Source organism: Microtus pennsylvanicus, chromosome 8 (assembly GCF_037038515.1).
Source record: "Microtus pennsylvanicus isolate mMicPen1 chromosome 8, mMicPen1.hap1, whole genome shotgun sequence".
Taxonomy (NCBI): domain Eukaryota; kingdom Metazoa; phylum Chordata; class Mammalia; order Rodentia; family Cricetidae; genus Microtus; species Microtus pennsylvanicus.
Genome location: NC_134586.1, coordinates 102,807,098 through 102,831,128, shown reverse-complemented (window position 1 = coordinate 102,831,128; position 24,031 = coordinate 102,807,098). Strand labels below are relative to the sequence as shown.

Here is a 24,031-nt window from a genome sequence, read left to right as displayed (position 1 = left end):
TGAGCCTGCCCCGATACTGTCTCTGTCTCTGGGTTATCTGTGAGTACTCAGCGTATCCCGACACTGCACTCCGTCTCTGGGTTACCTGTGAGCACTCAACACTCTGTGTGTACCCAGCCCACCTTGACATTGGCCCCGGGTTTTGGCCACTTACCCTTGACCTAACGCCGTCACAGCTGGTAGCACTTGTGTGATGTTCTGCAAAGTGCATTTCTCAGATTTGCTCACCCACTCATCTATCATAAGATCTTAGCATTAGTTTTTGTCTATTCACAAGTGTTTTTATATTTTCAGACCAAACACAGTGAGCTTAACTTTTTAAAATTTTCTTAGATTCTGAACATTATTTAAACTGTTTGAAATAATGACCTTCCTTCTAGGGTTGCTCCGAGGCTGGCTGACCTCAGCCATGGATAGCTAGCTGCCCTTCACTAGCCTTTCTGTTTCAAATGGTGGGATCTGATAGAACCCACAGGCAGGTCTGAGGCAGAAATGAAAGACACAGGGTAAGAGTCACCGTGACTCACTGGCTTGCACTGGAAGAGATCAACAATGGCTCCGGTCATCTTCTTGCTGCTGCCAGCTCTCCAAGAAACTGTCTGCTAGAACAGGGTTTGAGGCGTTCACTTGACCCTGGGTGTGCAGCAGAAGGTCCCACAGGGAGTGGGGTTCCAGATTAACCAAGATTCCAGGGTCTACTTCCTTAGACTCTGTGTGTTAGGGGGCTGTGCACGCTAGAGGGGTTACTGCTGAATTTTAACAGTTTGTTAATAGAATGATGTGTGTGTGGTATTTGCAGAGCTGGTCGTGTTTTGTAGGTGTCTTTGTCGCTCAGCTCCTCACCAACAGCCTGCAAGCAGCACTGCATCCTTTGTGAGCCTGGGTTTAGCAACCAATGACAGCCCGTGATGCCATGTATGTGCTCTGCATGTGTAAGGACGAAGCACTCCTCGAAAATGAATCAGCCAGGAGGCTGCAGTCACAGAAGCAAGTGTGGGACATTTTTTGAAGTAATCAGGCTGGCCTCTTGACGCCTGAGTGTCCTGGGAGACTCACAGAACTGTCATGATGAGCAGGTACCTGAACCAGTGTGTTATCACAGACTGAGTTCTAGGTAGGGAAGATCTGGGAAAGCCACTGCGGTCCAGCAGGGCATTCTGGATCTGGCTATGGTCACTAACAGCAGTGTCGTTCCCAGTGAGAGGTGTAGAAGGGGACCAAGCTGCTGGGAGACATGGGCACCGAGGCAATTTCAGCATCAGGCTGGATCTCAGCTGGGGGGGGGGCAGGAACAACAGTAAAGGGGCAGCATTGCTTTCTGAGAAGCACAGCAAGCAGGATGCACAAGGACTCACATCCATCCACACAAGTCCCAGCCCAACCTCGTAGTACCAGGCCAAAGGCAAGAGAGCAGAGGCAAGGACTCCAGGGGCCCAGATGGCACTTCAGGCTCCAGTGAAGACTCAGACCCAACAGAGATCCTTCGTGCTACAAACGTGGCAACACATTTTTATTCAGAGTAAGATGTGTTCACATCAGCATGACAAAGTTTGTACAAAGTTCACAATTTAAAAATGAAGTATCACAGCAACTTGTGATTCCACACATTTATAGCAAAATTAAAGTGTCAACAAACCCATGCCGTGTAGTACAAAAATAAATCAAACTTCAGTTCCACAGAGAGCACAATAAATAGTTTATACAAAATTCTGTCTTAATAAATGATTACTTAAATTAACTTAGAAATGAATATGAACAATAAGTTATAATAAATATGCTCTGATGACTCACAATAACCCCATGTGGAAGGTCAGCATTCTAACATGTGACACTGTGTGATCCCTATATATAGTCACAGATAACTTTTGATTTGATATTATGTACCAACGTTACATGAGCAGCAGATTTGTGCTTAGAACCCCTCTCCATTGTACATAGGTGATAACAATAAGAATCCAAACTGATACTACCTATTACTCTACTAAAAGCATTACTACATTGGCCAAGAAGCTGCAGACAAGACGCGGTGGGGAAATGCATGTGCCGCTATGAACAGAGCCCCTCCCCGTCCCCCCCGGGTGAGGGCCTGGGACCATGTGTATGGCATCAGGTGACAGTAAGCACCTTGCTTCAGCTCTCAAAAAGGCAATTCTGAGCATGGCAGCTACAACTAATCGCACAACAGAAAGGGGGCGCTGGACAGAGAAGGTCCTGCAGAGCCCCAAGTAATTACATAATCTTTTCCCCAGCTAGTTATTAAAGTCCTTGTGGAAAACTGTAAGCTTTTGTACAGTGAACAGTATAAAGTGCAGCTGGGATATTCTTCTATTTATACATATACATATATATATATACCGAGGTTGAGTATTGTATCAGAATATTTGTCGTGAGATCCCTGTAGTCTCCCTTGGTAACCGTATTGGGTCAGCCTTGAGGGCTCCTCTACAGCCCATCCACTTCAGTGTCCCAAGGCGACGGACACAGGATTGCACACCTCCGTGTGGACATATAGGACAAGGCGAGTGCAAAGAGCCGGCTGGCACGTTGTGGGGACAATGACCCTGTAAGTCCTGTTCTGCTAAAAATATTTTTTTTTATTTTTACAAAACCCATCTTTTTATTTCATAACAAAATTTTAAAGTACTTTTGTACTTCCTGCATAACATCAAGACATGGAAGAGAGAGATGCTAATAAAAGGAAATCAAGTCGACATCGGGGAACACAACACATTGTCAAAGACTACTCAGAAGGGGGCACAGCAATCAAAAGTGGCCGTATGCATACATATAGTGCAGTCATTTGGAATGAAACCATCAAATTTCAAAGGTATCAACAAGACTAGGATGATCTAGTTTAAAGTAAAAAAGTGCCGAAGTATATTTAGTAACTTTAAAATCTGATTGCATTCCTTCTCAGGTTAGGTCACCATAAACCAAACAAGGCTGTGCAGATGCTAGAGTCAGCTGGACCCAGAGAGGGCAGAACGTGACCGTCCTTGGCCTTGGTGTCCAGAGTGTTCTGAATAGGACCAAGGCTTATTCAAAGTCAGAGTTGGGGCAGGGAGGGGGAGGGAAGGGTAGAGCTGCTTTCCCACCCACCCAGCAGAGAATCCCATCCAGTAACCGGGACAACCGATCACAGCCGTCAGCCTTCATCCTCAGATGTGAACCAAGAAGAGCGAGTGGAGATGATTAGTGAAGGTGAAAAGGGGAGAGAAATGCTTAAATTACCTTTTTTTCTCAAATTGAGAAACAATCAACTTCTGCTAGGTAAGCTATATTGTGGTGACAGTTCAGAGGGGCACGGGGCTCTAGGAGAAATAAGAGAAGGGTGCTCCAAAGGTTACTGAAAATGCAAAGGAAATCTTCATGTTGTCCACCTCTGACAAGCTCCTGTGTTAACGGAGTTTCCACAGTCCCACCATGTAATGTCTAGGAGTTAATTAAAAGTGCTGTTTAAGCTGCTTTGAATCTTCTGCCAAGTTTCCATGGCTTGATGTTGTCTTACAATAAATTACTTATTTCATTTCTTATAGTTAATCCATATGCCATTTCCTTGGAATGCAAAAAAACTCATTTATTGCCCCCACCATACACCATCCTCCTAAAACAAACAAACAAAAAAGTCACATAATATTTCCAAGCATTGTTCAAAAATAAAGCATTTTTTGCAACCAATTCTTGCTATGAAACAATATGCACACAAAATGTATTTCTTAAATTCCACAAAGTCCTCCAACCTGAGGCAAAATGATAACATCTAAAAGTGGCCAGAAGGCCACAAAGTGATCATTCAAACCTGCTTTTTTTCCTTTTTCTTTTTTTGTCCATTTCAGTTCAAAATACTAAAACATTTAATCACTAAAGCATTAAAAAGAATTTACACTCTATTTATTTTGATTAGCTTACCTCTTCAGAAATATAGAGACCCCCAAATGTGCAGACAGCAGCAGCTATAAACATTACATGGCAAATCACACTATGTCAGCTTATATGAAAACGTACAAAATGTGAATGTATCCAAAACTAGTCTGCAGGTTCTATCTCGAGAGCACACAAAACCATTATGAAGTCTTGGAGCATAACACTGTTCCGACAGAAATAAATATATAACACTTTCTGGTAGGTTACAGCAGCAAGAAACAAGAGGCATCCTCTTTAAGCATGAGTCACCACTAGAGCAGCTGTTCAGACCTGAATTCCTCTCACAGCCTGCTTTATATTTTCCAGTAGGGCTTTATTTTCTGGACTCTGATAACGATCTTGATTTGTATACATTTCCGTCAAAGTAGTCACGTAAGCATCAAAATTTTGTTCATTGATTGGATCCTACGAGATATTAAATAGTAGTTCATATACAACTTTTATTTTCTGAATAGTATATTCACAAAAGCATAAAACAGTATCATAGCATAGAGCCACTGTTTCCATAATATGTAACAGGCCTACTCAGAGCACACTCAATGTTATACGATCAGCCCCACCAATGTTCCTAGTGGTTAACGGTATGGTTTCAGGGTGGTGACCAAAAACAACCAAAAGCTGAAGGACCATGGACAATGAAACAGACATCTACTCAGTGAGGTGGACCGCGGAGGCTCCGAGGCGCTCACCTAGCTCAGTCACTTACCATGTGAGGCAGCTGGATGTTGGCGAGGCTGTGGATCAGGGACTGGCTCAGGTTGGCCAGCTCATGCAGGAGCGACTCGTTCTGCTGCTCAATGACTTTGTTCTCCTCCTCAATCGTCTTTAGGTTGCTCTCCATTGTGGTGATCTGAAATCACACATTTGGGTGACATGTAACATAAGGCAGGCTGCTGGGAGCATGCACACTGTCTGTGAGGGATGAGGTTGCAGGATAATGACAGAAGCAGAGGCTGCATCTTGGAGACCTGGATTTGTGTCTTTGTGTCTTTACATCTGAGCACTTGGTGTTGGCCACAGCAGCTATGGAGGTGTCCTGTCTGCTTGCTCTCCCCACAGAATGTTCTCCAGTCTGGGAACTCTTATCTGGCCATCTGTCCCTGCTGTCTTGTGGAAAACCCAGGAATCTCTAGAACTGATGTCAATTTCCTTCTGTGGTGCTACTGTCTGCTCTGATGGTGCTCTGTGTCCATGCAAGTGGTTATGAGTGTATGCATGTGGAGGCTTGACTGGTCGGTTGGTCTGCCTCCTCTTCTAAGACAGTGGTTCTCAACCTTCCTAATGCCTTTAGTATAGTTCTTCATGTTGTGATGACCCAACCGTAACATTTTCACTGCTACTTCGTAACTGTAATGTTGCTAGGTTATGAATCATAATGTAAATATCTATGGTTTCCAAGGGTCTTTAGGTGACCCCTGTGAAAGGACTGTTTAACCCCCAAAAGGGTTGCGACCCACAGATCTGGCAGAGATGGAGAATTGCCAAGGTCAAGGGCTTGAGTGCTAATAGCAGAGGAATCCTCCATTTCCCATGGACAGGAAGCAGAGATGCTCCATGCTCAGGACTTGTCATGTGTCCCCTACACTGAGTTCCTCTCTCATGAGCATCTCTATCCCTCTTTCCCGTATTTTCTCCTTTCCCCATTTTCTTGTCAACTTCTAACTGAACTTGGCTTGAGTTCTAAGCTCCCACCTCTCACCTCTCACCTCTCACCTCTCACCTCTAGCCAGGGCCTATGACACTCTGAGAGATACTCGGCATATCCGAGAGACAGAGCAGCAGTGTTAGTGCGACTTCTCCATGGAAGGAACATGTTCCCTTTGTCCTATGGGGGCAAGAGGGGGACCTCTTGAAACCATATATATATGCTTTCCTCCCTTGATACCCTGGTCAACTTTCTGGTTTTTTTGTTTTGTTTTGAGTCACATTAATGTTTCCATCTATGTTGGTTTGAATAAGAATGGCCCCTGTAGGCTCATATAGTTGAATGCTTAGTTACCAAGGACTTGACAGGGATTAGGAGGTGTGGTCTTGTTGAAGTAGGTATGGCCTTGTTGGAGGAAGTATGTCACTGGGAGTGGGCTTTGAGGTTTCAAAAACCCATGCCAGGCCCAGTCCCTCTCTCCCCACCCCCTCTGCTTGTGGATCAGGATGTAGCTCAGCTGCTTCTCTAGCAGGATGCCTGCCATGTCTGATGCCATGCTCTTCACCATGATGACAACGGGCTAAACCCTCACACTGGAAACAAGCCTCCAATTAAACGCTTTCCTTTAAAAGAGTTGCCGTAGTCATGGGGTCTCCTCATAGCAATAGAACAGTATTAAGCTACCATCCCTGTGATACCTTGCAGGCTCTGAAGTGGATGTGTGAGCAGTCACTGTGAAAGAAGGAGGCCCCAGGGGCAGCCATCCTTGGGCCATGACTAAAGACGTGCTCTTCTAGACAGTTCTATTCTTTAGAGCCAGCATATCAATCTGTGAAGGTGCCTCCTTCCTTCCTTCTTTCTCCCTTTCCCTGACAGGGTCTTATGTGGTGCAGACTAGACTCAAACTTATCATGTAGCTAAGGACAACCTTGAACTTCTGATCTTCCAAGTGCTGGTATTACAATCAGGTGTAACTATACCCAGTTAGTGTGGTGCTTCCTGTGTTCTAGGCAACTGATCCTAAAAGTGTGATTTCTGTGATTAAAATATAATTCAAAGAGGTAACAGGATAGCAAGAGATGTCAAACACTTCAGGCAGGAGGCAGAGCAGAGGGAGAGGGTGGAAGTAGGGACAGTGAGTGACCCTGGTAGCTCCTTGAACAGATATCATGGCTTCGCCGGGAAGTTACGCTTTAACTATTGGTCACATGGGTCCCCAGCATCCAACCCCTCACATTTGTGCCTAGGGCCCTATACCCTCCATGGTCCCCTACCTCAGGAAACCTCTCAGGGCTCTAGCTCCACCTCTCTATGCAGCTTTCTCTCTGCTATGCAATGGGTTTAGCCAGCCTGTCTTCAAAGGAGTGATCAGAGCAGCCTGAATGGGTCAGTCTCAGGTTATGCCTAGATATACTGACCAATGTTCCCTAGCTATTTCAGATCAATTTTCCCTTTACCCTGCATTTCCCACTCATGCGTCTAAGGGAGGCTACGCATCTTTCCAGTCAGATACAGCCCATCACTTCCAGGAGCACCACCCACGAGGAGATAGACTCAAGCTGCATTGTTCCCCAAATAAACCAATCTCATGTGTAGATGCCACTAAGACACACAGGGAGCTATGGAGACTGTGGTAAGGCCTGGCACAAGTTCTAATCAGAAAAGGGGCTCAAGCTGCAGCTGTGGCCTAGAAATTCCACCCTCCAGGTGTAGACTAACCCAGCCGGCCCCAGGTTGTTCAGACACACACCTGGCCCATGTGTAAGGTACCTGGACCATCCAGAAGAGTGGGTGGGGCATTCAGAGGGGTGTCTGGATACACAGAACTGTAATCACCTCTAAGTCTCACAGCCTGGCCTCCTTCCTCTCAGCTATCTGACTTTCCAACTTCCAAGTGGGCCTTGAACTCAGTTTCTCCTGCAGACTCAGATCTCCACGTCTGAGGCCTATGGTATGGTACCATGACCCTGGGAATCCACTCTGATAATTAGCCCTGGCTTCCTAGTTCTTTTTCTTATTTTTCTAGTTCCCTTGTTCTTCAGATTAGCAGGAGCCTTTTATACAAGGGCAGCAAGATACATGTTTTCCTGGGGTGCTTAATATGATTGGTGTCAAAGCTATGAAACACAGGGGCCATTCGCTGAGTCAGAGTGCTACTCTATATGGTGAGGGGGCATCTCTTTCCCTGACCCCAGGCTTTCCCCAAAGTACTGGTCCCCAACAGTGGTATGTGAAGAGCCTTTGCCACCTTCAGAGACAGGCTGTAGGCTGAGGCTGGGTCAGAATGTACCTGTTTTGGACCTCAGGGAAGAACACTGGCTCTTTACTCAGATAGCATTGATCTGATCTCTGGGGACCCTCAGATCCTCTGTCTTCATGACAGGAGGTCATGAGGTTTGGGACATGTTTAAGCCAAGATGGAGGTCTTCAAAGGGCAATTACACACCACAGATTTATTCCTCTGGAGTAAGTCTCATGTCTACCTGCCTGGCCCAAGTGTTTTCCAGGATGGCCTCTGTCAAAAGGAGCTATTAGAGATCAAAGACAGTTCAAGGCCCATTTTTTGAAACACATGTGAGCCTCTTTTGCTACTTTCAGTGGCTACTGTAAACCCAACAGAATGACATCATTTTGTGATGTGTTATGCTTGTTTAACTCACACACCGTGCCGGACAGAGCAGCAGCCAAGAGCCTGGAACAGAACTATTATGACAAAGGCTGTGGGCTCCAGAAGCCAACACATTTGCTCTATGATTCCTGGCTGCTGAGAACCAAGACCAGTGTGCCGAACATGCACAGACAGGGAATACACCCATTGTGAGGCCACTGGGGGAGAGACCTCAGGAAGGCTCCGCAGCAAAGTGGTCCTCTTGCTGTCGGCCACAGGAGACTGAAGTGGGATCAAGGGAGGTGTGCAGAGCTTAGACCAAGACTTTTACATAGAGAATTTTAGATCACAGAGAAAACAAATCACAGTCTGATGAGTAGTTCAGAAATGCAGCAGCTGCGCTGCAGGCCTAACACCAGTCAACGGAGCAGAGGCAGAGCTGGGAAGTACCGAGCCGGATGCCAGGTTATTTCTCATTAGCAATCTTGTCTGAGATAGAATTTCTCTCTTGTGTCCTAGCATCCCTTTCTCTTCTCCCTCCCTAATAAAACTGATGAGCCCAACTGCCATTCCCAACAGGGGACAGGATCTTTACAGACAGGTTTCCAATGTGAACCCTCCTCCTGCTGCCTCTGCATTTTCTGTGCTAGAATGTTCCCTTCTTATCACCATGGCATCCTCTCTTCCTCCAGAACCATCTCCCAGCCACTCAAGGACAGGTTACATCCATCTCACTCTTCCTGCCCCTGCCCCAGGGCCTTGTTCCCTAAGTCGTAGTCTCTTCATTGTTCTTTACCAGACATATATTCAATTTCTCTGTTTTCCCTGGTTCAGAGTGTGCTAAGCTCACTTTGGTAGCTCTCTGCTTGAATCTCTGTATAAGTTGCTAAAAATTGATACACAGTGGATGAGAACTGAGTTGGACTGGATGAGATGTGTTGTATTTAACTTGCTAAATTGACACTCAGGTCTGGGAGGGCTCGGCTGGGTGCCCAACACACCCTGAGCCCCATCCCCTTTGCTGCATTGAATACAACTGAACTGGAATAAAGTGCATTTTGTCCTTGGTCATTCTGCTTGCCCAGAGAGGTGTCTGGGCACTTAGGACTCTTGACCCAACTTTATATAGGGCCAAAGACCTAGTTTTTTGCCAGAGGTAAGCCGTGGCTCTTCCTGAGCAGGGCTCCAGTCACCTGAGTGAAAGCACAACCACTGTGACTTTGTCTAGATCTGGTTCTAGTGTGACCCTGACAGAAGTTATTTCAGCCTCAGTCCGTTTCCGCTTTACCTCTACGTTAACGTGCAGCCTAAGAGGAGAAAAGTGCCTCACTCAGGATCTGAGTGGGCATGTGTGACATGTGTGTCCATGGTGACACAGTGATTGTCACGCAGGGCTGGGAAGGCTCCTCTGTTAGTAGACACTCATGCAAATGCCCTAAGAACTTCTCTTGCCCTTCCAGTCGGCCATGAAACCCTGGGAATTCAATATAATGCATGACCAGCTTCCCACCAGCCCACATGCTAAGAGACACAGGCAATAGGCAATGTTTCTTAGAAATCTTTCATAGAACAGTGGTACTCTGGGAATGGCTACCCACAAATGGGCCTTGTCGGACACAGAAACATACATAGGTAGGTGGACAACACACGGGAAAACAAAGAAACTGCACCTTCCCCAGGAGGTGCTTCCAGTCCTTCTCCAAGCAACAGCACAAATTCCTACTAGGACAGAGACTTCTTGTTAAGACAAGAACTGAGGCTGAATTGCTAATACTAGAACTGAGGCATCACAGGCCTAGAACTCGGGTTTGTCATTGGGACAGGGTTGTAGCTCTGTGAGAAGTAGATTTGAAAGTTTCACACTGGATCTAGCACTGGAGCTAGGGATATGTATGTAAATCCAATGCTCTGAAAGTCGATACTGGAGCATCACAGGAGCTCTAGGCCACCTTAAGTACATAGGAACACACTTTCTCCGGAACAGCAGAGACAGCAACCACAGAGAACAAGAAGCAGGGTCCACGCTGGAGTTAGGATTGCGGCTTCACAAACTGTTACCTGAGTTCTGAGTTTGATCATGTCGGCCTCCATTTGGGAATTGGACTCATTAAGCTCCTTTATCTCTTCATCTAACTGCTTAATTTCTTCATCATTTTCTATACCTGGAATGGCAAAAATCATCATGTTAGAGCTAACGTGCCTGAAAACATTGCAGCAGAAAGACATTGTTTTCTCTGTTCTTTTCCACATGAAATTGAATTTTCTTGGGAAATGTATCATTGAATTTATAAAGAATCACTGTGTGCATGTCTTTTTTTCCCTTATCCCAATTTGCTGTATGACCAAGGAACTTAGAGAACGTGAAGCCCTTTTAGAAAGAACCTTGGTAAGACAGCTTTTGTACTGATTGGTAAGAGCTCCAGCTGAATGCCAAAGCCTTAGGATCTGGCCTTTTGATGCTGGGCAGAAGTTGCTTTGTAGACTCTTGCTAAGCCTAGTTATACCCCTCGCCACTTTTTGTGCTTAGCATCCTACCATGCTCAGTTTTGATTCTATCATCCTGGGCACACCAGGCTTCCACATGGAGCCCTAAGAGACTCTGATCCCAGAGTTCACAAGTTGGGAAGGGTGTGAACCTGACTACCTCAGGCTGAGCAGTCCAGGCCAGCGACTGCCAATGTGTAAGGTCCTATGTGTCTTCTTAGGCCAGCCCTGGAGAACCCAGGCACATGACTAATACTGTGTTAACAAAAGGCATTTCCAACATCGGGTCTGCTGTGATCTACTGCTGGCACCTTTGTATAGTCAATGCCAATGTGACAGGGATCCTCTTGTTTAGGACTATGTGCTTTTACACGGTTGAGGACACACAAAGTACAGAAGAATTACAGGTGCCATCATCCTCAAACACGACAGTCCTGGGCTTGTGGCTATTACTGGTCACTTGCCCCTCCTGCTGACCAATGGATAATAATGTGGTAGGCCAGGCCTTACAGAATCTGTTTTTAAACTTTGCAGACAGAAGGGCCCACATGGAGGCCAGTGACACTTCAGAACACTGAAGCCTGGCAGAAGAGAGGTAGAATTTGGCCAAGAGTCCAGGAAGAGAAGAAAAAGAGACAGGTCTGTGGTGGTTGAGCCTTTGGGGCTGCTCTTGATGGGTAGAAAACAAAAATGTTTTACTGTAAGATAGAGGGTTAAAACAAACAGAGCTGCCAACAGAGGGTAGAAGTCTGAAGCTCATGCTGTCTGGATAGTGCTGTCCAGTGTGAGCTGTCCCTTCTCTAGGACATGCACGTTTGTCCCCGAGCTTCTTCATTCTCATCTCCCTTGAACTGGCCCTTGTCTAATGGCCACTTCCTTCACTAGTGAGTATCCTGTGGGTACAGTTTTCGAGTGAGCTACTAAGAGATGTCTGCCTTAATGCCAGGCCTAGTCTGTAAGACGCAGTGCTCAAAGTCTAGCCAGTGCCTGCTGCCTCACTGGAGTTCAGCGCCTATCTTCTCTCTGGCAAGGAACTTGGCTTCTTAGTGAGCAAGAGAGTGGTGGACATTGCCTGCAGGTGTCTCAATGCAAGTTCTTCGTGCTGACTATTTGGGGCTTCAAGAAGAGAGCATGCAGATGGGTCCCAGGCCTTCTGGAAAGCAGAAACTCTAGTTGACCTCCATTTCCCTGGCCTTTGTATTGGGTTGAAGGGACACGGGCTCACAGCACCTCAAGTCCCTAAGCTTGTACCACATCTATGGGTATGTCTCTGGAGAATGATGAGCCACAGGCTAGTATTTATCCCTCTCACTGGCAGAGAAAAGGTTCTATCAAATAATATGAAATGATAAGCCTACATATCTGCACACCGTAACTGTCCTTCTGCTGGGGTTAGAGGAGACAGCCATTGACCAGAGGTGTAACTCAGGGTTCAGGGTCTGAATTGGGATGCCATCGTGAATCCACCAGTCTGGTGTGAGGATCTCTCAGCCCTGGCTACTATATTTGTAGTGCATCCAGAGCTCTGAGTTAAGATGTGTCATACGAAAGGGGCCTCAGAGTCTACCTTCCCTGCTTCAGGGTGACAGCTTCTGAGTAAGGACACTTTCTGCTCCTTGGTGGGGACACCCCACCAATTTGCAAATCTTCCTCACAGGTTCTGCTTAGTGGTTACTGGAGCCAGCTTAGGTGAGTACTAAGCACTGGGTCTCTTACTGGAGCCAGCTTGGGTGAGTACTGAGCCCTGGATCTCTTACTGGAGCCAGCTTGGGTGAGTACTGAGCCCTGGATCTCTTACTGGAGCCAGCTTGGGTGAGTACTGCCAGCTTGGGTGAGTACTGAGCCCTGGGTCTCTTACTAGAACCAGCTCAGTTGAGTGCTGAGCCGCAGGTTTTAGGGAGACTTAGGAGGTGCTGCCAGACACAGACATCCTGGTTCTGGTCAGCTCCTCAATAACTGACATGTCCTATGTGTTTCTTCTATGTGCTTTTATTTTATTTTATTTATTTATCGCTTATGTGTGGTGTTATGTGTAAAAGAGGTGTGTGTGTGTGTGTGTGTGTGTGTGTGTGTGTGTAGTCTCAAGTTCTTTTGTAGATGTCTTTATTTGGTTGTTTTCTCTTTCTCCTTTTTTAAAAGAATCAATGACTGAACTAGAAGCTCACTGACTGGGCTATCCGGGCTAGCCAATGAGCTTCGGGGATCTGCTTGTCTTCTTTCCTCATAGCTCTAGGGTTACAGGAACATGCTCTCACCACTGGCTTTTCTCATGGGTTCTAGGAAGCCAAATATATGTCTTCATGTTTGAAGAGCAGAGACTACCTACCGAGCTTTCTTCCCCAACCCTGTCCTGTGTGTTTTTAAGAAAGACTCTTTAGTCCATGGGTCAAAATTAAACTCACATCCTGAAGCACATTAATGTTTCCCACAGGAGGCATCCCTTCTGCAAGGGACATCATGGCTTCATACTCTCAGAGACACTAGTCAGTGTCTTATCTCTGTGCCTGAGGACCTGTCCCCACAAGAAAACTCACCAACAGATACACAAAGAAAACACGTAGCTATACCATAAGAAGAAACTCATTTACAGTTTGAGACCCCAGACAACAAGGCAGAACAATCCTCCATCTTGGCTTGGATGACAGGTTGGAGCATTCCTCCATCTTGGCTTGGACTGCACTTGGCTGCTGCCTCTCTTCGTGCTTATCTATAGATAACTCTAAACATGCCACAGCATTGACTCTGAGCTTACAAATTAGTTTTAGCTAGTGGCTGAACTGTTTATGGGATCCAAAAGTCAAGAGGATAAGATTATGGGGTGTGTCCAGGATCTATTGACTAATGTGGCTTAGATGGTACAAAATCCTCCCCAAGTCTCTGATCTTCCTTGGTAAACTTTGTATACACATAAAACTAGTTAGCAGCAGTGGGCTTCTTGAAGTGGGTGGACTTTGAAGATGAATTCAAGACAATCAGTTATTGAACATGCTGAGAGAGGGGAGAGGGCCGGAAGGAGGCGGCTACCCTTGTTTTGTGTCCTTAGAGCTCTAATGCTGGCTCCTTGGTTACAGGTTTAAGAACGGAGCCCAAGGAAAGAGGAAGGAAAGGTGTGCCATGGTTTTGGTGAGAAAGCTGACCCAGTGCTGGAGATCCTGGGATATGGGATAGAGGCTAGTCTATCTATCTCTGCTTCTGTGGTCTCAGAACAGTGGGCTAAGTCACTGATGCAGAGATGGCAGGCAGTGACATCCCACCTCTCTAAACAGCAGGAATGCTGGGGACCCCAGGGTGTGGTTACCATTGCTGGCTCGCTGCTTAATAGTCAGCATCTGTTCTCCAGACAGCTTTGCTTTCTTCATTGCTGAGGTGGCTCTTGGACATCCTGACAAGCTGTTAATAAGACAAGAGATGGCTGTTAGCCATGGGCTTCAGCAGAGCCCAAGCTCTGCAGTGACAGGTGGTGTGTCAGTGTTTCTTTATCACAGGGCTGCTGAGAAACACAGATGAATGGCGCCGTGTGCCAGCACATACACACAAGGGTAGCGTGGTCTATACATATATGAGCATACTCATGGGCTGACTGATCGTGGGTGCATGGTTAGCGTCGCCTCAGGACTGGGATCTCCAGAATGGGCATATGAGATGAAGGGACACACGCTCCTTCTGGTATAACTCATAGTTTTTGCAGCTTCTATGAGGTGATTATATTTCTTAAAAACTTGTTTATTGTGAGCAGCATCAAATTTATGTAATAATAAGGTCCAACCCAATCTCAAACGCATAAAAACAAAGTAGTGTAAGAATGTTCGAGCCAGCTTTGGTTATCATGACCCCATAGCAAGCTCCCCTTCACCCCATCCCTCCACAAACTGCTTGGGATGGAAGCAGGTATAAAGTCAATTACAATACTGTCAGCATGGTTTCTGAAACTTGTTACTCAGCCAGCAGTGCAGCCTGGTTTTAAGGTGGCCCCGCCGTAATGGTTCTTCTGCATTATCGCTATTACTAGATTTGGAATTGCCTAGGAGTCACACCTCCGGTTGTGAAATACCTTCAAAGGAAGGCATTTCCAGAGTCCTAACTGAGGAGGAAAGAGTCATCTCAAATGTCGGTAATACCATTCCACATACCAGAATTCTAGACTAAACAGGAAAGGTTTTAGAAGAAGGAGACAGCTGAGTGCATTCCCTTTTCTCTGCACCCTGATGTGCCCAGATGTGAGCAAGTTCTCACCCCCACAGCCTTGAACAGCTGCTGCCACCATGCCTTCCCTTCCATAATAGACTGCTTCCTCTGGACCATGAGCCAAAGTGAGTTCTCCCCCCCACACACACACCAGTTCCTCTTGGTCACAGTAATAAATACATGGCTCTCTGGTGATTCTTTAATTACCATGCCTAATCTAGTTCCACCCTCGCTCTCCACTGCACCTCTGATGGACATGTCTGATGGGGCCTTTGCAGAGCGGCTCCCTGGCTGAGTGTCTGCTGGAGCCAGAAAGGCATGCCCTTTATACAGAGCTCTTCTCCATGAATGGAATATGTGGGCCTCCTCATGCCCATCAAAACACAGGCTCTTCCGCTGGCAGTGCAACAGGGAAAGGAGGACCCCGCAGGGAAAGGAGGACCCCGCTGGGAAAGGAGGACCCCGCAGGGAAAGGAGGACCCCGGCGGGAAAGGAGGACCCCACAGGGAAAGGAGGACCCCGCCGGGAAAGGAGGACCCCGGCGGGAAAGGAGGACCCCGCCGGGAAAGGAGGACCCCGCCGGGAAAGGAGGACCCCGGCGGGAAAGGAGGACCCCGGCGGGAAAGGAGGACCCCGCCGGGAAAGGAGGACCCCGCCGGGAAAGGAGGACCCCGCTGGGAAAGGAGGACCCCACAGGGAAAGGAGGACCCCGCCAGGAAAGGAGGACCCCACAGGGAAAGGAGGACCCTGCCGGGAAAGGAGGACCCCACAGGGAAAGGAGGACCCCGCCGGGAAAGGAGGACCCCGCCGGGAAAGGAGGACCCCGCTGGGAAAGGAGGACCCCCATCAGGCAGTCACAGACCATCACCTACTCATGATTCCTTCAAGGCCCGCAGCCATGTATAGATCCCAATACGGTTCTGAAATCCGACAGCAGTGGGGTGCTGAAACTAAAGTTTCCCATTGTCTTGATAAAGTCACCTCTGACTGTGCACTTCAGACTCATATTATAAATGAAGAGCAGTGGAGGACTTGTGAAGACCCTCCCCCAAAAGTAAAACCTTGCCATGTTGGCCTGGGTATGGTGGCACATTCCTATGATCCTAGCACTTGGATGGCAGATGTAGAAAGATTAGGAATTCAAGAACAGTTCCAGTCACAAGAAGAGGTCAAGGCCAGTTGAGGCTAGACTAAGTCCACTGCTTAGATTTCTACCGCTGGGGAGCGGGCCTGCGGGCTCCAGGAGACTGCTCTTGGCATGTTTGCTTACTGAAAAGCCAGTCTCACACCACCTTTGCTGCTGCTGCTGCTTCTCACACAAAACAGTCCCAGTCCCATTCCCTTGGCCCCTTCGTGTGCTTGGAAAAATGCAATGCCAGGTGATCTGTACAAGTGAGTGTATCACTGTGTGCTTGTACAAACATGAGGTGTTGGATGAGGCCATTGTCATGGGACCAAGCAACTGCTTTACAGTTAGATTTCTCTGGACAATTAGAAGGACCTCACTCTGAAATAACAGAAGTCTCCTACAGCCAGACTCTGCAGCAGCTGCTTGCTCACAGATATATTATCAGCACCATTTCTGTGTATAATCATAAGCACTGAGCTCAGATATGACCAGCTTTGCTGGGGTGGGGTATTGTTTACAGCTTTGCTTGTAACATACATGTAATGCCTGGGGTATGCCACTGTATGGCTCATATTATAAATGAATAATAATTAATATAAATGATAGCTATGGCAGCCCAGGGACAAGGGGCCCCAGCCACAGTGTGATCTGTGGGATCTCTGTCAGCTGTTGGCGAGGATGTAGCAGGGGCATGTGTTGTAGAGAGCTGTGTTGGTTCACTTGTGAAAGGAGAGTAAAGTCATACTAGAACTGGGCGTATGTTTAATGACTGCAGTAACTTCTGCACATTGCTGAGTTAGTCTTGCTAGTCAGTTCCTGAAATGAGAGCTTCTAGTCTGGTGTCTGATGAAGCTACCCATCCCCAGTGCCAGGGTAGGTCTGACATGGGCATGAGGAGCTAGTAAAGCTTCCTGCAGATATTCCCAGGACTGTGGTTATGGACAAGGACAGCACCTTGCTCCAGCCTCAGGCCTGGCTCAGCCCCACAGAGCATGAATCTACCAAATTATGGCAGTTACCATCTTCTCCGAGGAAAGCCTCTGGCCATTCTTGCATCTGATTTTCAGGAAGCTGGACAGAGAGTTTCAGAGTGTGGAGTGCTGGGTTCCAGAGCCCTGCCTCTTTTCCTTACTGTGTACCCAGGCTGCTGCCTCAGGATGCATCCTAAGCCACCTGTCATTTTTCATGGTCACCTTCCATGGGGCCCATGTATGTCTCCTAATGGAACTGCAGGGCTTAATCTAACACACCACACACCCTGTGAAATGGTCCTGAGACCTCAGCTTGTTCCTTCAGATCCTCAAGACCAGTGTTTCCTAAGTGCCCACACTGTCAGCGGAAGGTTCTGCATCCGAGTGGCTCCTCTCTGCATCTCTGCATAGGCCCATGGGCCCTCTGGTCTTATTTTCCTGCCCCAACACTGTGTACTGACAATGCAACTTTCTTTCTTTTCATCCAAATTATCTATGAAATAGGACCATGTTCTTCAGGAAGCCTCTGACACAGTATCCACCCAGGTCAGGTTTCCTCTCCCAATTCAGGACACCTGCAGCCCTCAGGGAACATACTCCCAGACATCATACCTGTGCATCTCAGGCTGTTCCCAGACCAAGAGCGTATCACACCAGGAATTTCAGAGTGCCTTTGTAGACTTCAGTAAAATTGCATGTAGTCAATGATGGGGTCAAAAATGGCAGATGATACGACCCACCCCCCTCAGATTCAGCTTTCATGGGACATGATCTGGGTTCCCACCTACGAGAATGTCTCTAGTTTCTTCTGTTTTCTCTACAATGAGGATTCCAGAATCCATTTCCGGTGAGTTTCCAAGTGCTACCCAGTGGATCTGCTGTATCAGGAGCTAGTCAAGGTCTCCTGAAGTAGAGCTTTGGACTTAAGGCAGTGTTCCTTTCTTTGGAGTCCTTAGGAGAAAGCCAGATGGATTCTGGGCCACTCTACTTCAGTATAGCTCTTGGGTATTTTCTGCCCAGAATCCCCAAATCTTCCTTTTTACATTTGTAAGAAGAAATAAAAGACAAACAAACAAAAATGGCACCTCACATTGAACTGAACATAAAGCCTAGAAATGGTAATTTTATGTGGCTTTTCTGTCTTCAGTGAATAGCTCCACCTGGTGGGAATGGTGAGTAACTGTTCCACAGGAGGATGAGGCCTGGTGGGAGTTTGAGAAACCGAATCAGGAAACAGAAGCAGACCCAAAGAACGCGGCATCCTGCTCCAATATCTCATTCAGTTCCTGCCACTCCAACCCGTAAATCTATTTCCCAAGGGGTCAAATTTGAAAGTGAGCCCTGAGCTTCTTGGCTCAGACCCCGGGTAGTGTCGAATCCATGCAGACATACTGCCATCTGCTGGTCACTCACGTAGTCTCCTCTTCGCATGGCAGTATTCAGGTTGACCCTAGGAGAGTGGAGGGCACTCCACACACACCTGCTCCAGGCAAGAAGCACATAGCCAGGCTCCCTGCCACAGAAAGCAAGATTTGAGTGAAGGGGCCTAGTGTGCTTTCAATGAAGACAGGAGGCTTCTGAGCTTAGATTTGCAGTTTCAATGCTTAGAAATTCTGGGCAACTCATAGTTAATGCCCATTTCCTCATTCTTCCTTACCTGGGGTACTAGTCTGGCACCAGGTATCACTGTAGGACCCAGCAAGAGTTTTAGTGGTGGCACAAGGAGGAGAAAAAGCTCCCAGTATGCATCAGTACATTAGTCTCCTGGAGAATCTTCACCTGCACCCAGGTATACGCGTGGCCATGCTGAGCTGCTCCACACCACAGCTGCATTTCTACTGATGACCAGCTGAGAGAAGCACCATGAGGAAGGGGCAAGAAGATGGTGAGCCCCATAGATTTCCTGCCTCTCTTTGTCTCAATTGGAGGGGAGCCCTGTGATCCCTCTTAATCCATAATTTGAAAGATTTTAGCTTCAAATCTGTGCCAAACAGGAAGCTCCAGAGTATTTCGAGAGAGAATTTCACGTACTTCTATGCCAGGCAGACAGCCAGGATACATGGGGAAACAGGGTGTCTGGATGCCTGGATGCGGCACCAACCACGTGATCAGCTCAGAGACCCAGAGAGCCTGGCTAGTATTGCTTGTTTCCCCCAGGTCTTGCACTGTGACCACACTGGCGGAGGCCTGGGTTTCTTGCTCTATGATTTCCTTCTCTATGCCATGTTAGGGGACTATGGGGCTTCCCTCAGGTACTTTAGAGTTATACTGTGTCTGAGGAACCCCTTGGGATGGCCACTTCCACATACAGCTCTAGACAGGGCCATAGCAAACACAGAAAACCTACAGCTCACTTGTGCTTCTGAGGACAGCTGCCCAGCACAGCCTTGAAAGGTAGCAGGGGCTGGAGGAGATGCAGATACATGACTCATTTTCATCCACTGGCTTTAGAGTCCACCCTGGGTGGAAGTAGCTATAAATCAATGAGAGAATGATGAGTTCAGAGGTATAGAATGGACACTTTAAGACCCCACGTGAAATTCAATGACGGACTGTGCCTTAGAAGACCACAAAATAACATACATGCTGGAGAATGGTTCCCCGGGGTAGTATGGAATCAGAGAGTTCACTGGGGATCAGCAAAACCAGGTTCAGCTTCTAGAGCCTTTAGAGATAGGAGAGGAGCAGCATCCACTGTCTCTGTGTAGGTCACTTCTCTTCCAACAGCCTTCACCAACCAATTAGTATGTACTTGGAACTTGTTGTGTGACCAACCACCCAGATCCAAGTTCTTGCTACCCAAGTGATTTAGCTTTTTCAGTTGGTGGAACCAGAGCCTGCCTCCTCAGTCGCATAGACAAATATCTCCCCAAAGCTTGGGGACATCAAAGAGGCTGGCGTTCTCCTACAATGTCAGTGTTGGAGTTACCGAGCAGTAGTGACCATTGGAACACTACAAGAGTGCCAAGAACCGTGCCAGGGGCTGAGCATAGTCACACACGAGGTAGGCAGATCTCCATCCAATTCAAGATCAGCCTGGGCTACACAAAGAGGCCCACATACGGTCGTTGAATTTCCCATTTTCAGCCATTCATTCAATGTTTGTATGGTGGTCCCATGTGCGGCAGCACTCACTGGACAAAAGGAGGCACTAATAATAGCAACGAGATGCTGTGCTACAGCAGTTCCCAACAGCAGCTTGAGTCCTGTCTTCTTGTGGTTTTTCTGCACTTTCCCTGAGGGACAGGTGATATTGGCAGGGTTCCTAGGAGATCTGGAGTTGCTGGGCTAATGCCTGTGAACCACTGGCTCCCTAACTCGGGATATCACAGTTTTGTCCAAACAGAGATGGGAAGGAAGTCTGGCAGATATTTCCCTTTGAGTATTTAGCTGCTGGGTAAAGAGCAGCCATGGATGGGGTGGAGCTGGGCAGCCTGAAGCTTAGGAACGGCCAGCATTAGAATGACAGAGGGAGCTGCAGAGGCTGGTGACCGGAGAGCTGACCTCTAGCTGAGGGCACTGGATTTAAGGACAGTACCCTGAAGCTTGTGCTGCTGATGGTTATCATGGAGAGCACCTACAAAGGGCTATGAAGAAGGCCAGAGAGCAGTGGGAGCTGGTGTGGGGAAGCAAGCTGAGTTCTGACGTGGTTCAGTGGTACAGGAGAGAACACCGGCCAGAGGCACGAGGGGCAGAGGAGACTCCACTGCTTTCTATTTCCCCATGTTCTCGCTGAGTCCCCTGTTCCCCTGATCTCCCCTCTTCTCTCCTCCCTTCTCCTGTCCTCTTCTTCCGTCTTCCCTCATCCCGGATTTTGTTTGTGATAGTCAGTTCTGTGTGTCAGTGTGGAAAAGCTGCTGTTTCCAGCTGTTTATCATTTCATCCAGCACTGTGTGTTGTCGTGAGGATATCTGTGGTGAGCAAAACCGACCTGAGTTATTTCAAGAAAGTGAAGAGGGAAAACTTAGCTGGCAGACTTTGAGAAGAGACAGGCTTCCCATGGAAAAAACTTAGCCAGAAGTGTCAGTGGAGCCCTGATGGATGTACCAAGCTTCCTCGCCCTAGTGGAGAAACCCCTTTCTTGCCACATCCATATCTCCTATGGGAGCCATTTCTCTGGGAACGCTTGACAGGGAACTTCCCTCATTTCCTGGTTTCTCAACAAGGTCTTTCCTGAGTGCTCAGAATCTGTACCCGGGAACTTTCCTTGCCTTATTTCTTTGGTAATTTTCTCAGCTCTGTTTTTTGTATGTTTGCTTGTTTTTCTCCAGCACTCTTTAGTAGCTGGATACTAGTCCTCCTGAACTATTCATGCATTCTTCTGAAATGTATTTTATGGCATTCTGTTATCCCTTTACAATTCATGAAAGACATCATCAATTTTGCACCTGAACATTCCCAGTAATCCTTCCTTTGTACTTAGGATTTTAAAAAATATGTATCCCCGTGGGCTATAAATATAATATACTTTAATACTCTTCCATCTTTTATTCCTGACGACAAATGATAAGCTTGAAAAATATTTCTTTTGTTTCCCTGGTATTTCTGGTTTTTGTTTGCTTTGTTGTTGTTGCTTTCTGCTTCACCTCTCCTTTTTGGGTTGGTTTGCTTCAGGTTCTGTTAAGAAGAGCAACACTCCCCTTAACTGGCTGAGGTTCTTGGCTCTGGTTCCCTCTCATAGGTGCCAGTGATCATCAGCATTTCTTGCTTGGCTGCTGGCTCTAGTGGAGATTCAGGCCCCTTTTCTAGAGGGCTGGACTTGGCAGGGATTGCAGGTTTGCAGGAGTGGTCAGTGTCTCAGCTGGAATTTGAGGCCAAGAAGGAGGTAGGGCCTCCTCATTGCACCTCTGGCTCCTGTTTTCTGTCGCGATTTGGCTGTTTCCAGTCTGCAGAGCAGAGCACTTGTTACCAAGGTTCTTCACCTCCTTTTACTGGGGTGCATGTGGCTCAGGGAAGCCTAGGGATTCTGGATATAGGAAAGGCTGACATTTCAAGCTGTGAGAGTTATTTCAGTATAGCATTATTTAGAAAGAGTCTTTAAGGATAAGATAAAGTTAGTGTGGCCCTAATGTAACTCTACCCATATCAGACAACAGGAAAAGGAGAGAAAGGCTTGTGACGACAGAGGAAAGCAGAGCTTGGGGTGACCAAGTCCTTGGGCCTGAAAAGGGCTGCCTTCAAGGTTTCTGCTAGTTCCACACTAGTAACGAAGGGAAATTTCTATGACTTAAACTTCCCAGTGCTCACTGGTTTGATGGGTGCCTTGGAATGATTTCCAGTCCCATCTGTTGACACATCAGCTTTCTTGCAAAACCTTCTCATGTTCCCATCTTCTTCCTGTCTAGACATATAGGCTGCTTTTGCTCCAGGAGCAATGAGACATGGGAAGAAGAGCTAAATGAGAATAGCTCTGATGCAGAGACTGCTCAGGTATGCGCATGAATGGATAACTATCAGGCTCTATGGCTGAGGTGGTTGTGGGGATGGTGAAGGCTGTTGCAATGGTGGCAACAGCAATAGTCATAGTGACTAATACCAACAACAACAAATTGCTACTGCGATAACTATTACAGCCACCAGCACTACAAACAACCATTCACACAGTCCTCACAAGCACAAACACCACAACCAGCATCACCACAGCCTCCACAACCACAGCTCCCTCAATCACAACCACACTTCCACAGCCACAATCACCACAACATCTGCCACCACAGGCCCTGTAAATAACAACCTCAATAAGGCAAGACTCATCCCAATCACAGCTTCTACAGCTAGCACAACCATAGCCAGAACACGCACCATAATGTAACAGTTACCACAGCCAGGACCATCACCATCATCAGCACCACAACCACCATTACAAGCACAACACTACAAATACCACACAACTAAAACCACTGGCACCACAAACAGTACAACACCAACCACTGCCACCACCAACCTCTACAGCCCTTGGGAAGTGTTGAAGACACCTGAAATCCACTCTCCTGTCCTCTGCTGGTCTGCCATTTATAGAGAGAAATAAATGTCTCATTGGAAGTCTGCTTTGCCAAGGTTCTGGGAAGCCAAACAAACACTCGAGAAAAACTGTGGGGGCTTCATGGCCCAGTTCAAGGTCAGGGAGGTCTATGTAATGCCTCTAAAGAAAACATGTCTTACTTACAAAACTACCCGCTTTACAGGGACTCTTTCTGGTTTCCTTGTGTAATTAGAACTGAGGGGACAGTAAATGAGGGTGCTCACTTAGTACACACTTATTCTTCAGTATTTGAGATTGTTTTCAAAGCCCCAATCAGATATCAACACTCACAAATGCATTCATTTCATGGACTGGCGCAGTATTCGCCATCCTCCTTTCCACTTCTTTTTCTGTGGTCCTGAGAAGTGAACCTCGGGCCTTGAGCATAGGGCAAGCCATCTACCACAGAGCTATGCCTTTCTCCTTAAATCTCCTTCACATTGTTTATACTACTCATATGAAGTAACTGTTTCAGAGAGGGCATGAGGGGCTGGAAAGATGGCTCAGGAGTTACATGTTCGCACTATTGCGGACGACCTGAGTGTGTTCCCGAGCACCAGTACTGAGATGCTCACAACCACCTGCTGTTCCCGACAATCTAATGCCCTCTTTTGGACTCCATGGACACCTGCATCCACATATGCATAGAACTGCCCCCACAACACACATAGACATACACATAATAAGAAATAAAAACAAATCTTAACAACAATACAACTGCTGGGGAAACCAATACTATGGGCTGCTTTGGGAAGAGTGACAGGGAAAAGTGTACATGCATTCAGAACACAAGTAACTTGAGGTGGGTTGGCTCCTGGGATGGAGAAGCTGCCTGCACTCACACATGGATAGTGGGTTCTAGATGTTGTGAAGCTGCTGTGTGCAGGTCCCTTGCTAATGCTGCCCAGATCTACTGAAGCTTTCCCAGAAGATGGAGGCTCAAGCCAGTTGGGACCTGGCAGAGGTATTTCCCACATTTGTCTTCCTCCCGCTCTTCTGCACCTACCTAGTGGCACTCACCAGGCTACTATACGCTGCAGGTCCTCAGATACGCACGATAGGA

The 24,031-nt window shown here is 47.2% G+C and overlaps 1 protein-coding gene across 36 annotated transcripts in view; it reads right to left on the bottom strand.

Annotated features, from left to right (window-relative positions):
- Positions 1-1,479: 1,479 nt before the first annotated feature.
- Myt1l (myelin transcription factor 1 like) overlaps positions 1,480-24,031 on the bottom strand; it is a 407,676-nt gene continuing 385,124 nt past the window's right edge. For 27 of the 36 annotated variants that reach the window (XM_075984142.1, XM_075984147.1, XM_075984163.1 and 24 more), the window contains 4 exons: positions 13,960-14,051; positions 10,236-10,339; positions 4,631-4,774; positions 1,480-4,329 (listed from right to left, as the gene is read on the bottom strand). In XM_075984142.1, coding sequence (XP_075840257.1) covers positions 4,189-4,329; positions 4,631-4,774; positions 10,236-10,339; positions 13,960-14,051 — 481 coding nt within the window. In that variant the 3' untranslated portion in view covers positions 1,480-4,188. The remainder of the gene's footprint in view (positions 4,330-4,630; positions 4,775-10,235; positions 10,340-13,959; positions 14,052-24,031) is intronic. The other 9 variants (XM_075984156.1, XM_075984159.1, XM_075984151.1 and 6 more) reach the window with 1 other exon arrangement.